This window comes from Apodemus sylvaticus, chromosome 23 (genome assembly GCF_947179515.1).
Source record: "Apodemus sylvaticus chromosome 23, mApoSyl1.1, whole genome shotgun sequence".
Taxonomy (NCBI): domain Eukaryota; kingdom Metazoa; phylum Chordata; class Mammalia; order Rodentia; family Muridae; genus Apodemus; species Apodemus sylvaticus.
Window position 1 is genome coordinate 40,363,754 of NC_067494.1, and position 12,887 is coordinate 40,376,640.

At 45.4% G+C, this 12,887-nt stretch overlaps 1 protein-coding gene across 3 annotated transcripts in view; it reads left to right on the forward strand.

The window, feature by feature from the left end:
• The window catches only part of Tulp4 (TUB like protein 4), a 139,826-nt gene that overhangs the window by 99,416 nt on the left and 27,523 nt on the right, over positions 1 to 12,887 (forward strand). For all 3 annotated transcript variants that reach the window (XM_052169326.1, XM_052169327.1, XM_052169328.1), the window contains exons 6-7: positions 3,011 to 3,145; positions 9,711 to 9,877. In XM_052169326.1, coding sequence (XP_052025286.1) covers positions 3,011 to 3,145; positions 9,711 to 9,877 — 302 coding nt within the window. The remainder of the gene's footprint in view (positions 1 to 3,010; positions 3,146 to 9,710; positions 9,878 to 12,887) is intronic.

Below are 12,887 nucleotides of genomic sequence, written 5' to 3' on the forward strand. Positions count from 1 at the left end.
AAAGAATGTGACATCACTCAGAGAGGAAGGTTCACCTTACACACACCTCTGACTGACTGGAGAGAGCTTTTAGGACTGAAATGAAGCACAACTGCCCTCCACCCCCGGTTGCCAGTCTTCCCATTACCCCTTTTCTTAAGATCAGTGGTTGAGTTGATTGCATTCCAAAGACTAAGGTTTTCCTAGACATAAAATGAGACATATGTCTCCAATTATCCCTAGGGTTTTGTGGGATTTAGCTGCTTAGCAGGAATAAATCTTCATTGCAGATGAAAAATTGCATACTATTAATATAACTTAATATGTGGTATGACCAAATCCCTAGCGGCTTTAAAGCTGGTGGCTTAGCTTTCTATAAAAGAAATAGTCACTGTGCTGTTTCCGAGAGCAGCAGCTGGAGCTGGTGTCCCCTGGCCCTGTTTGTGCTCCGTCCCTTCTCAGTGCTCCCTGGGAGCCTTATTGGTGGTAGTTGGTGTTAGATACTTGAGACTCAGGCCTCCTCCACCTTTGGTAGTAGTTTATTTTATTTGTCAGATGTGAAGGAGGCCAAAGGAAGCCTTTGAGAGCTGGCAGGCCGTTGCCAGCATCAGGACTAACTAGTCACCAATATCTCATCCCTGCGCTTTTTTTTTTCCTTGAAGAAAGATGCATTATAAAATGCTAGAAAGGAGTGGCTCCTTGCATAAATGGCTGGCCTACACCTACTGGCTCCTGTTCACAGCTGGTTTTGATGTGTCCCCTTGAGTTGAAGCCATGCGTTTCCTGGTTTCTCATCAGTGCTGTCACGGTGATGCATGCTGTCCTGCGAAGGGCTCGACTGATATCATCAGTGTCGGGATGGCACATGTCCCCTCCCTCCTGCCACAGAGACCTAGATGATTTCAGGAGGGTTCTGGGTCTGTGAGTCTGAGGACCTACAAATACCTACAGCACCTACAAATACCTTGAGGAAGTCACTCCTTCTCTTGAAGGACACAGTTGTGATAAAGTGTTGGTCCTAGTTCTGTAGCCTCGGGGTAATAAAATCAGTTTCTATGAAATGCAGATAGCTTGTCTTCAGATGGAAACCCTGTATAGTAAGTGGATGCAGATTTACTCCTCCTTATTTTATTAGAGGAGGAAATAGTGTGCAAGACCAAGCTTACAGAACAAGCCTAATGTGGACCTGAGGCGGCACTGTATACCTGACACTTGTCTACCCAGGACACACTTCTCAGAGGCAGTGGGGTGCTCTCAGGGTAACACACATCACATATTAGATGCAGCGGTGCTGGAGGGCAGAGGTGGTATGTTGCACTGGCTTGGAGTGAAGGAGAGGTTGCTGCCTTGGTTACATATCTGCTAGACCACCCTCACTGCCTGCTGGACATGGTTTCAGTGCCACTATACTACCTACAGAAGCTTCTGAAGGGTTCTGGCCATCAGAGTATTCAAAGAGACTTTTACTTAAATATTAAATATTTTAATTCATTTATTTCATATGTATGGCTGTTTTGCCTGAATCTGTGACTATATACACCTCATACATACAGCACCTGCAGAACCAGAAGAGATCAGATCCTTGGTACTGGAGTTACAAGAATGGTTGTGAGCCACCGTGCAGGTGCTGGGAGTCAAAACCAGGTCCTCTGGAGAAGCAGTGACTGCTCTTAACTGCTGAGCCATCTCTGCAGCCTGACTCTGTTTTTCTTTCTTTCTCTCTTTCTCTCTCTTTTCTTTTTTCTTTTCTTTTCTTTTCTTTTCCTTTCCTTTCCTTTCCTTTCCTTTCTTCTTTCTTTCTTTCTTTCTTTCTTTCTTTCTTTCTTTCTTTCTTTCTTTCTTTCTTTCTTTCTTTCTTTCTTTCTTTCTTCTTTTCTTCCTTCCTTTCTTCCTTCCTTCCTTTCTTCCTTTTTTTCGAGACAGGGTTTCTCTGTGTAGCCCTGGCTGTCCTGGAACTCACACTGTAGACCAGGCTGGCCTCGAACTCAGAAATCCACTTGCCTTTGCCTCCCAGAGTGCTGGGATTACAGGTGTGCGCCACCACTGTCCGGCTTGACTCTTTCTTTCTTAAGTAGTGTGTGGGTGAGTCAGTCCATGGCCTGTTACACAAGAGCACTGCTAGGACTTCTACACAGAGTTTCCTAATGCTGACCATGTATTCCACACTTGGTAAAGTACTTTTGGAGTCACATCTGGCCTCTGCTCTCTCTGTAAATTTGGTGGCTCCTGTGGTAAAAACTTAAGGATCCAATACTGGCTGCTATGACTGCTTATTGCCTCTAACTTTGAGTGAAGCTTTTTGCTCTGTGCTTTGGACCACAATTAAGAAAACAGTTTCATTCCTTTCTCCACCATTCTTAATGTTATACAACATTTAAATAATTTACACTTAGTATCAGAAGAAACACGTAATACATTAACATATGTGTTAATATGCTCACACACATTATCACCCTCAGCTACCTCTGGGGATGCTATCCTACGTCCTCTTTCTCATTTTGGCTCCTCACACTTGTGCCCTACGTGTGGCCCTGAGTGTTGCAGTGCTTGCTTCACTTGGTCGGTCCCAGGCCCGAGTGTGAACTCTGTTAGGAGACAACCTGAGGGCGCTGTGGTGCTTTGAATGAGTGTAGCCCCTAGGCACACTTGTTTGAGTACTGACCGGGTTCCCAGTTGATAGAACTGTTGGGAGGGATTGAGAGGTGTGACCTTGGGGAAGGTTTGTCACTGGGTGTGAAATTTGATGATTTGAAAGGCCCACTCCATTCCCAGTTGTCTCTCTGCCTCTTACTCACACACAGGGCCCCAAGCTCTCAGCTGCTGTCTCAGTGCCCATGCCTGCCTGCTAACTCTTACCCTCTGCACCTGTGAGCCCCTCAGTAACGGTTTCCTTTTGTAAATTGCCTCAGTCATGGTGTTTTCTGTCCTGGCAACAGAAAAGCACTAGTGAGGCTTCATAAACAGCACAGTCTTAGACATGGGGTCAGGTTGTGCTCAACCCGCTATTCACTGGGCCCTTGTGTTCCCACAGATGGGCCTGCGGCGTACCCCATCCCTGTGCAGAACATCAAGCCCCTGCTCACCGTCAGCTTCACCTCCGGAGACATCAGCTTAATGAACAACTATGATGACTTGTCTCCCACTGTCATCCGTTCCGGGCTGAAAGGTACAAAATCCGCTGTTCCCTAACCCTACAGGTGGAACCTGTGCACACCTGCCCTCCAAGCTGGTGCCCTCCCATATAGCTGCTGGGTTCTCTCCTGGGTTTGGGGGCTTAGTGGCATCTGTTGACAAAGGGCACTCTGCTAAGCTCCTCTGCACATCGTAAGTAGGGATTCCTACTACTCAGTCTGAGTCATAGCTCTCTCCTTTCTGGCCTGCTGTTGACTATATTTACATCTGACTGTCACTTTATTCAATTGGCAGCAGATGGCACATGTTGTCCTTTACCCAGAAGCCCTTAGAGTTTTGGCAAGCTTATAAGGAGTTGATCATTGTGCAGTAGAGTTCCTTGAAAGGCCTGTGGAGGTTCCAGACTGTCATATCCATGCAGGGCAATAAGTGCTGCTACATTGCTGTGAGGAAACATTTTCACAAGAGAAAAATTACTAGACAGATATACTAGGACTGCTCTGGGTGGGTTACTTCAAGGTTACTAGAGGCAGAGTGACTTTGGTAGATTTTTTTTTTTTTTTTTGCAAAACAACAATCTTGCCTGTTCAGGATTCACTGGAGCAGAACAGAAAAAATTTAAATTCCAAGCCTGGGCTGGTTCTGGTCCTTGATATTACTGGGCTTACTGTCGTCTGACCAGGAGACAAGTTCCCTGTGTAGCTAGTTACTGTCTCCACTGGCCGTCGAGCAGAGTCATTTCCACAGCAGCGGCCACTGCTCTCTAGACGCTCTAGAAAGCACAGGGATGTGACGAGGCCTGTCTGTGCACATCACACTTGGCAGCAGTAGATGGCACCTAGCCGCACTGCCCACACACTTACTAAGTCTGTTTTCAGATTAAGGCATATTTTTAAGCAAATTGTACTCGTTCTTAGGTATCCCATTTTGCTGTTTTAGAGCTGCACTTGTAAGGAGTTATTTAGTCTATAAGCTCCCCTAGGACAGACACTACAGTCTTTATTCGTGCCACAGAGAGCCCCTTAGGAAAGCAAGTATCTTTCCTTGCTGGCAGACTTACATTCTGTGCTGCTCTGTTGGCTGTTTTCTGAATGTTCTGTCTTCCATTGACTTAAAAATAGCACTGGCCCTTATAAATTCTTCCTTGTATCTCCTAAAGTTCTAGTTTTCTTCGAAAACTCCATTTTCAAGATAATACAATTACCATTCCATTCCTGTTTATTCTTTATAGATTTCTTTTACTTTCTTTTACCTCCGTGCTTATGGGAGCTCTTATCTTCTTATTTATTTCTGTGTTATGTACTTGTTTATCTCTCTAACAGCTCCTAAGTATATTCTTTGTGTGTCTATTAACACTTCTAATGTGTTCTCACTAAGTGTGCCTTATGGGAACAGGAAAACCTGTACTAGTCCTTTTTAAAGTATTGTGTTTTTAACTCGTGTGTGTGTGTGTGTGTGTGTGTGTGTGTGTGTGTGATTATAGTCATTACCTATGAGAATTCTAAATCATAATTATGACCCTCCCTGAGTAAAGTTGATCTTGTCTCTGAAGGTGGCCCATGACACCAGGACCACTTTCAGAGAGACACATCAACTTTACTCAGGTTGAATTGAAAAGTTTGGGGTATCCAGGGAGGACAGAGGTCCTTGGCAGCAGGCTAAGATCCTCAGATGCCTCATTAGCATGGGGAGGTGTGCCAGGAATCTCAGGTGTTGCTGATCAGGTTCTTATCTGAAGAAAGGAAGCTGAGTCTATAATCTAACCCAGGCTATGCGACATTCCACAAGTAGAGGTGCGGGCCGGGGTCCCAGCTCCCCAGACAAGGTCAGGAAAGGAGAAGTTCTGCTTATAAAAAGGAATCCTCCAGGTTTTAAGGAGCTCAGAAATCTATCCAGACAGTGGCCGACTTTGACCTTAATTAGCAAGGCAACATGTAATCTGCATGTTTTCAGTTATTTATGGTGGCGTAGCTGGGGATAGTTGGACACTTGTACTATCTCTTTATGATTTCAGACAGTTAGGTTCACCTGAGTTAGTATCATCCACTACTGTAATTTTCCCATCTTGGTATCAGAATATTTGTTTCTGATCTGACATCAACATGGTTTAGATTCAGTCTTATATGTGGTATGAACAGCAGTAGTAGTTCTCATTTATAAATCTTATTTCTAATCTATAATATTACCTTTTGTGTTAATAAATAATGGAAAGAACCAAGCATTGTGAGGCTAGAGATGCTGTAATTGTTACTTTATCACAATACTGTGAGAAGAATTAGTGGACAGAGATACAGAGATTGTTCAGATTTTACAGTTTACTAAAGATGCTGTGACCCCGGTTCTTCAGAAAATAGTCTTTTCCCTTCAGGGTCTGATGAAGGCTGAAGAGTCTCTGGTCCCCTTGGTCTTTTCATACTGTCTCAGAGAACTTTTCCCTGGGGAGAAAGGTAACTCCTGATGCCCTTTATCACCAGCACTGTAACTCACGTAACATCCGTGCAGACATTCCACCCCACCCCAGTCCTCCATGACACACCCTCTTCTGCATCAACCGTCATGGTGGTTTTATGCTGCAGATTCTGGAAGGGACAGTGGTGGGTGTCTGCTTTCACTGTGTAGCTGTTGCTGAGGGAGTTCCACCTTAGGATGAAGTTGACTAAGTAATTACTGCTTAGCTCCCAAGGAGCAGGAGACAGGAGAGAGGGTTTTGGTGTAGTATCCACCCTTTCCCCTTTTTTTTCTTTGACTTAAAAAGATATGCCTGAGTCATGAGCTCTGGCATTCTCTGATGCAAACAGTGGCAGCACGTTTCTAAGTGGGACAGTGGATTCCAAAGACCCTCACATTGCATCCCATATGTATCAGGAAACAAGGGTGCTTCCATCCCCCTGCCCGCCCCCCAGCGTGCTCAGATACCACCCACCGCCCAGCACCCAGCACTTTGAATGACTGAGCCACCTTTCCGGGATCAGACTTGCACCTTTCTTCGTTTTAGTGAGGTCTGTGGAAATCGTGCAAGTTCTGGATGGTGTGTAGCTGTGTTACTACCTTCCTCAGGTAGCACGCCTCTGCATTTCTGTCCTGACTGTCCTGTGAGTATGTATGGAGGCCAGAGGATAACCTCAGGCGTCATCCTCTGAAATAGTATCTGTTTTCTCTGGGACAGGGTTCCTCATTGCCCGAATGCTACCCCAGTTGGCTAGGCTAGCGGGCCAGTGAGCCGGGGATTCACCTGTCTCTGCCAGCTCTCTAGCAGTAGATTACCATCATGCACCACCACATTCTGGGACTCAGCTGAGGTCCTGATGCTTACAATAGAGCACTTGACTGTGGGCATCTATCTCCTCCGCCTTTAAAAAGGAAAAGAAAACCAAACAACAACAACTTTCTTTAAATAAAACCACTTTTCCTGATTTTATCATTTTGCAATTACTAAGTTGTGTGCTTTTCCCCCTTTCAGGCACTTCATATCCACATGTATATGTACACACAGACATACACATATCTTTGGGTTAATAAAAAAGCAACTGTTTACCATAGAAAACTAAGGGGCAGAGGACAGTGTTTACCTCAAACTCCCAAATGGTGTTGCAGTGTATATGTTACCATTCCTTGCTTGCTGAGTCTTAGCTATCTCTTTTTAAAGGTCCATGAAATTGGTTTATAGAATATTCTAGTTTTCTTTCTGTTGATGTGTTAAACACTTACCAAAAGCACTTCCGGGAGGAGGTAAGAGTTATTTATATTGCATTTCCACGTCACAGGCAACCATTGAGCTCAGGACTCAAGCAGGCGCTCAAAGCAGGACATTTGGAGGGATGCTTTTGTTGTCTTGACCACCTGCCCAGGGATAGGCCCTTCCACAGTAGGCTGGACCTTTCCATATTATGTATTAGTCAAGATGACCCTCCCCAGACATTCCAGTAGGCCCATCCCGCAGAGGAGACTTTCGGGCCAGATGACTGTAAGCTTTGTAAGGCGGACAATTAGATAACCAGCACAGGGAGAATAGTATAAACTTATACTATTTATACTACTTAAAAAAGTTATACTACTATAAGCTTTTTCTTTGCATAAAATGCTTAAGGGCTCAAGTGTGCAGAGGTCTGAAATCACTGAGAAAAGTAGGTGAAGCAGGCGTGAGGCAGACCACCTCGATGCCCTGCAGCTGCCAGGCCCTGTGTGGCCAGAGCCGCAGCAAGAGCGCAATGGGACCTCTGCACACACGTGCACGGGCTGTCGCTACACGACATTCTAAACAGTACCTTCGGATCTAAGAACATTGTTACTAAGAATCTTGGAAAGAAACATTGGAAATTATTTTTAAAAGTGATTCAAGCATACTTTATTTTTTAAAACCCGAAAAGAAGTATGTCCCAGTCATACCTAGCTTTCTAGCGACCAGGTAAATACTTGGCTTTTATTCTTATCCACCAGTTAGTTTATGCCTGCTGCAAGTTTCAGTCCCAGGAACTCTGTCCCTGTAGAGAGCGTAGTGACAGTGGAAAACCAGGTGGTTTTGTGTTAGTTGTCAGGACTCCTGAGGTAAGGGAGCCCTGCTGAACCTCAACCTCAGAGAAGCTAGTGTTTTCCGCTGGACACCTTGATGCTGCAAGTTCTATCCTTGCCAGGAAGAGGAGAACCGTGCTTACAGGACTCTGTCCTTTTGAAGAGAGGACCTTACCTTGGCAGGTGACAGCTCTCAGTGTGTCTCTGTACCTGCATGAACCAGGCATCCCTGGGCTCTGTTCATAAAGACTTAGACTCATTGTCACTCTAATGAGACCCCTCCCTCGAGTTCTCAGCATCTGCTTGCCTTGGCTCTGAGAATTCTGAAGTCATTACACATCCAGGCCAGTGCTGCAGAGGCAACAGCTTGCCTTCTAGTTTTAAAATCCACTTTGTGTCAAAAATTTAAATCTTAAAAGAAGGAAAGAAAGCTGTGTGGTACAGCCACTCACCCACCCACTAAGCAGGGCGGGTTAGACGAGGCCTTGGGAACATTACCTTCTCTCTCCTGTCTCGGGAGTGCTGGCAGGGCCAGATTGCTGCTGCTTCACTCTGACTTTCTCTAGTTTCTTTGTGTGCAGAATGCTGGCTCCAGAGCAGGTCATTTCAGTCTCACGATCATGACCAGGCTTTTCTCTAGACATGATCTGGCATCAGATGGGCAGAGCACACTGGATATGTCCTCTAGTTCCCTCTCTTGTTGTATTGAAAATCTTGTTAACCAGGATATTTATTTGATTTCTTTTAAAATTACTTTTTGTTTTCTAATTTGATTTTAATTCACACGAGGAATACTGTTTGTTGGTGGTTGTATGGTTTCAGGTGCTTACAGCCTTTCTGTTCTGTGAGCTGTTGAGCTGTTTCTTGATTTCTGCTCTGTTCTGACTTAATGAGGAAGGTCCGGGAGGCCGCCTCGCCTCAGGGAAAGCTCTCTAGCTTCTGCAGCAGGTGAAAGAGCTCTGTGACTAGAGTGCTCTAGCTGCAGATCAGCCTTTCCCATCCATCATCTGGAGTTCGATCACATGTGACCCGATATAGGTTCGGCACTTAATTATAGCCCCCGGGTTCTGATCTTTGTGGCTGTCATCAGAGCACCTTCAATGATTTAGTCCAACCTCTCTCCAAAATGGATCTGTATTTCAGAGAGTTGTTTAACCAGATGGTAGTTTGAAGGCATTGGGAGGCGAGAAAGAGCTTGTGACTCTTACTAGTACTGCTAGGTGTCTCTGTCGTCTATCTATCTAACCTTTCCATTTTATCAGCAAGAGCTAAGTAGTTGCTTATACTAGAATAAGACACAGCATTCACTCCATTTGTAGGTAGGCATCTCATTTCTAGTGAAGATTTCTCCACCCATGCTACCTGGCAGTCGGTGGACGTGCCTTTGTTCTTTCTCTTTCCCACATCATAAGCGCCCAGCGAAAGTCAGAGCTCTCCTGTGCACATGCACATCCAGGGCCCAGTGATCCCCAAATATCAACTACTCATTGGGATTTACCTTAATCTATTTTTTAATTGGAGACTTTATAAACTCTTTTCGTCACCTGTGGGCATGAAGGAAGATACAGTAGGAAAGTCCTGTAGAACATGACTCAGCCATAGGTCTTCCTAACTTAGGAAGGGTTCACAGTTACAGAGTCAACATTACAGCCTTCGTGTATCTTTATCGTGTGTGTGTGTGTGTGTGTGTGTGTGTGTGTGTGTGTGTGTGTATGTGCTTTAATTATTAGATCTTGCTACATAACCCAGGCTGGCCTTAATTGTGACCCTTTAGCCTTCACCTACCAAGTAGCTAGACTTAGTGGCACACCCTGCCGTACCTGGCTTTAACTTGTAGGTCTTGTTAGAAATGGTTTTCACCCTGAATTCATTATGTTCCAAAGGAGCAGCAATCCCCATCCAAATAAATACCTGTTTTTAGAAGTCTGTTATTATCTTGTACAAAGCATACCCTCATGAAAGAGAGGCTGAAGAGCCTCTGCGGGCTTTGTTTAGGGGTTGTGTTGTAAGCGGCTGAAGGCAGAGTGAGGCGGCTGTTGAGGACGGCTGTGCCCCCGTGCTAACCGACCCTCCCTTTTGTGTGGTTGCAGAGGTGGTGGCCCAGTGGTGTACACAGGGAGACTTGCTGGCAGTTGCTGGGATGGAGCAGCAGGCCCAGCTCAGTGAGCTGCCCAACGGCCCTCTTCTGAAGAGTGCCTTGGTCAAGTTCTACAATGTTAGAGGGGAGCACATTTTTACTCTGGACACACTTGTGCAGGTAAGAACACGTGAAGATGCGCTGGGTTGCTATGCTCAGTTTTTGGTAAATATTCATAAATTATTCTTACTGTAATTAGCTTTGACAAACTTTGTTTTAATTTTTTTCCAGCTGATTCTTGGCCTGTAAACCAGGGAATTAGGGAAGAAAGCAGTTTTTACCTTTTAACCAAAATGCTCGATTTCATTTTGAAATCATATGAGTAGAGAGTTAATAGAGGGATCTGTTTTATGAAAAGCCCAGAGATGAGTGAATTCGGGGGTGGGGGGGGGATTTCACTTTGAGTTCTTCCTGTAATAAAAATGAAGTTTATAAATGAAAATTAGAAAGCCGGATGGTGGTGGTGCACGCCTGTAATCCCAGCACTTAGAGGCAGGCAGATTTCTGAGTTCAAGGCCAGCCTGGTCTACAGAGTGAGTTCCAGGACAGCCAGGGCTATACAGAGAAACACTGTCTTGAAAAAACCAAATCCAAAAAAAACCAAAAAAACAAAAAAAAAAAAAAATGAAAATTAGAAACAGAGTTGAGTAGCACTCCAGAGTAAATCTCAGAGGTCAGTATTAGCCTGCATGCTAAAACACAGAGCGTGAGGGAAAGGCTTGTCAGAAACAAACACAGTAAGCCAAGGCCATGGTTTGCTCCAGAGCCTTTTCCACAAGTCTCTGGCAATTATCTTCCTTGTCCTGGTGGGGACAAATGGAAGTCCCGGGTCTGTGCAGCACAGTGTCCTCTGTTTCTGTGGTCACGCTCTGTGCCCAGGAATGGAAGCAGAGAGCATGTGGCTCGTTGGACTGAGCACAACGCCATCATCCAGTTGTCATCGTGTTATAGTGCAGAGGGTGAGCTCGCCTGCCTTCTAAGTAGATAGCCCTATGTGAACACTACGTGCTTCATTTGCTACTTAGACACCGTGGACATTTGAGTTCCTTCCATTTTTGGCTGTTCCTTTTTTTATTTGAGACAGGGTTTCTCTTTGTAGCCTAGCTTGACCTAAAACTTGATATGTAGATTAGCTGTTCTTAAAATCACAGAGATCTCTCATCTCTGTATCCCAGGTGCTCGTATTAAAGGCATATTCCTCCATACCTGGCTGACTACTGTAAATAATGCTGCTGTGAACATGGGTGTACACATAGCTCCACCCTTCTTTAAGTTCTTTTGGATGCGTACCGGGAATCCACTTCTTGGTCACGCGATGGTTTTTAATTTTTCTGCTGACCTCCCGTTGTCCATCACCGCTGCTTGCTACCACATTTTCTCCCTTCTGACTCACGGTCTCTCTGTGTCTTCCTAAGTGTCCTTTTCTGGGGTTGGACTGCTACGGCTTTTGCCATCGGTAGTAGCTGTCACAGTGGGTGCTGATGTGTGTGTTGTTAGAGATGGCTTTTCAAGTACTTTGCTCGTTTGTAATCAAGCTGCTTTGTTTTATTTGTAGGGTTTAGAAGTATCATTTGGTATCTTTGTGAGCAAATTAGTATACACACATTCAATCCCTTATTGATACGAGCAGAGCTGATACTTTGAGACGTGACTGTGGCTCCCGTAAGCCTTTAAGGACCATTATATAAGAAGGAAACTAGGAGACAGTATTAGTGCCTCCCACCAAAAACTGAGAGGCTAGTTAAAGGAAAACACATAAGTAGTCACAGATACACACTCTAGATTTTGAGTTAGAATTGGCTTCTAGATGCTGTGGTAACATGGAGAAAAGGAGTACTTGCTTTTTGTGGGAATTTTTCTATGTCTGGCGGTCACTCTTTTAACTGCATTCAGAAATGTTTTGTGCAGTGTGACACACCGTTACACTTTTCATGGCTCTTTGTAAAGGTGCAGAGCATCAGAGAGATGTGAAGGGACCAGTGCCTCTGTCAGGCACGCTTCCTGTCCGTCTGTGCTGCACACTAACATGGAGCCGGCTGAGGGCTGAGGCCTCTGCACGTCAGGGCTGCACCCAGGAGTCAGTCAGCCTCGCCTGCAGGCTCAGCGGGTATGCTACTAACTTTGGGCTAGAAGCCCAGCCATGGGGTGGGGCGGAGGTAGGAAGAGGGACCAGCATCAGACAAGAGAGTAGGTTAGAGTAGAGATTTCTCTATGGTCACCTCTACAGACCGTGGTTGGCGTGAAGAACTAGATTTGGGGTTTTAGGTTGAGTGGCCTCATCCTAACAGTGGAAGCTATACTCTAAAAGACTTTTCCAGTCTTCCAGTGTTTCCGAAGTCATCTGTATGTTAACTGTTGTTCTAAGCCAGCAGTGGTTCTCAACCATGCTATTGATGGTACCCTTTAATACAATCTCTAATGTTGTGGTGAGCCCCAGCCATAAAATTATTTCATAACTGTAATTTTAGTACTGTTATGAATTGTAACACGCTTAGGACAACTTGCTATCTGATGTGTGATTAGCTGTTACACAGAGAGCGTTCCGTGGAAAGCAGAGCTGGAGAGACGGGCCCGCAGTCTGCCCTCTGCGGCCCAGTCCTGCACTGCTGGCTGGTAGAACCATCGTCGGGCAGGAAGGACTCAGGTGTGCAGCAGCTCCCGCGGCTCGGGCTGTCCAAGCTGAGGACTGGAGCACTGTTCGGAATGTATGTGGGGGATAGGATGCAGAGGGAAGGAAGATAAGCAGGTGTCGCTCAAACTAAGCACAAGGGCTGGGGAGTCAGCTCAGTTAGTGTGTTTCCACAGTGTGATTCCCAGGACCTCCGGCAGACAAATGTGTAAGCTGGAGGTACTAGAATCACTGTCCTAACGTGTAGCTTCAGAGTTTAGTGGTCATATGCATGTGCACACACACGTACACATGTACAGTGTTGTTCTGCCGTGTTATTAGCAATGGTTATGGCTTGCTGTGAGTTCAGTGGTCTACTCTTTGTGGAATCATGTCATTGTAGAAGCGCAGCTTAGAATGTGCTAGGACTCCTCAGCCTGAGCTCCTGGATCCACACTGATAACTGCATGGCCTTCTTCTGTGGAGGGGGAGCTGGGGCCCAGCCTCATGGATAAAAATACA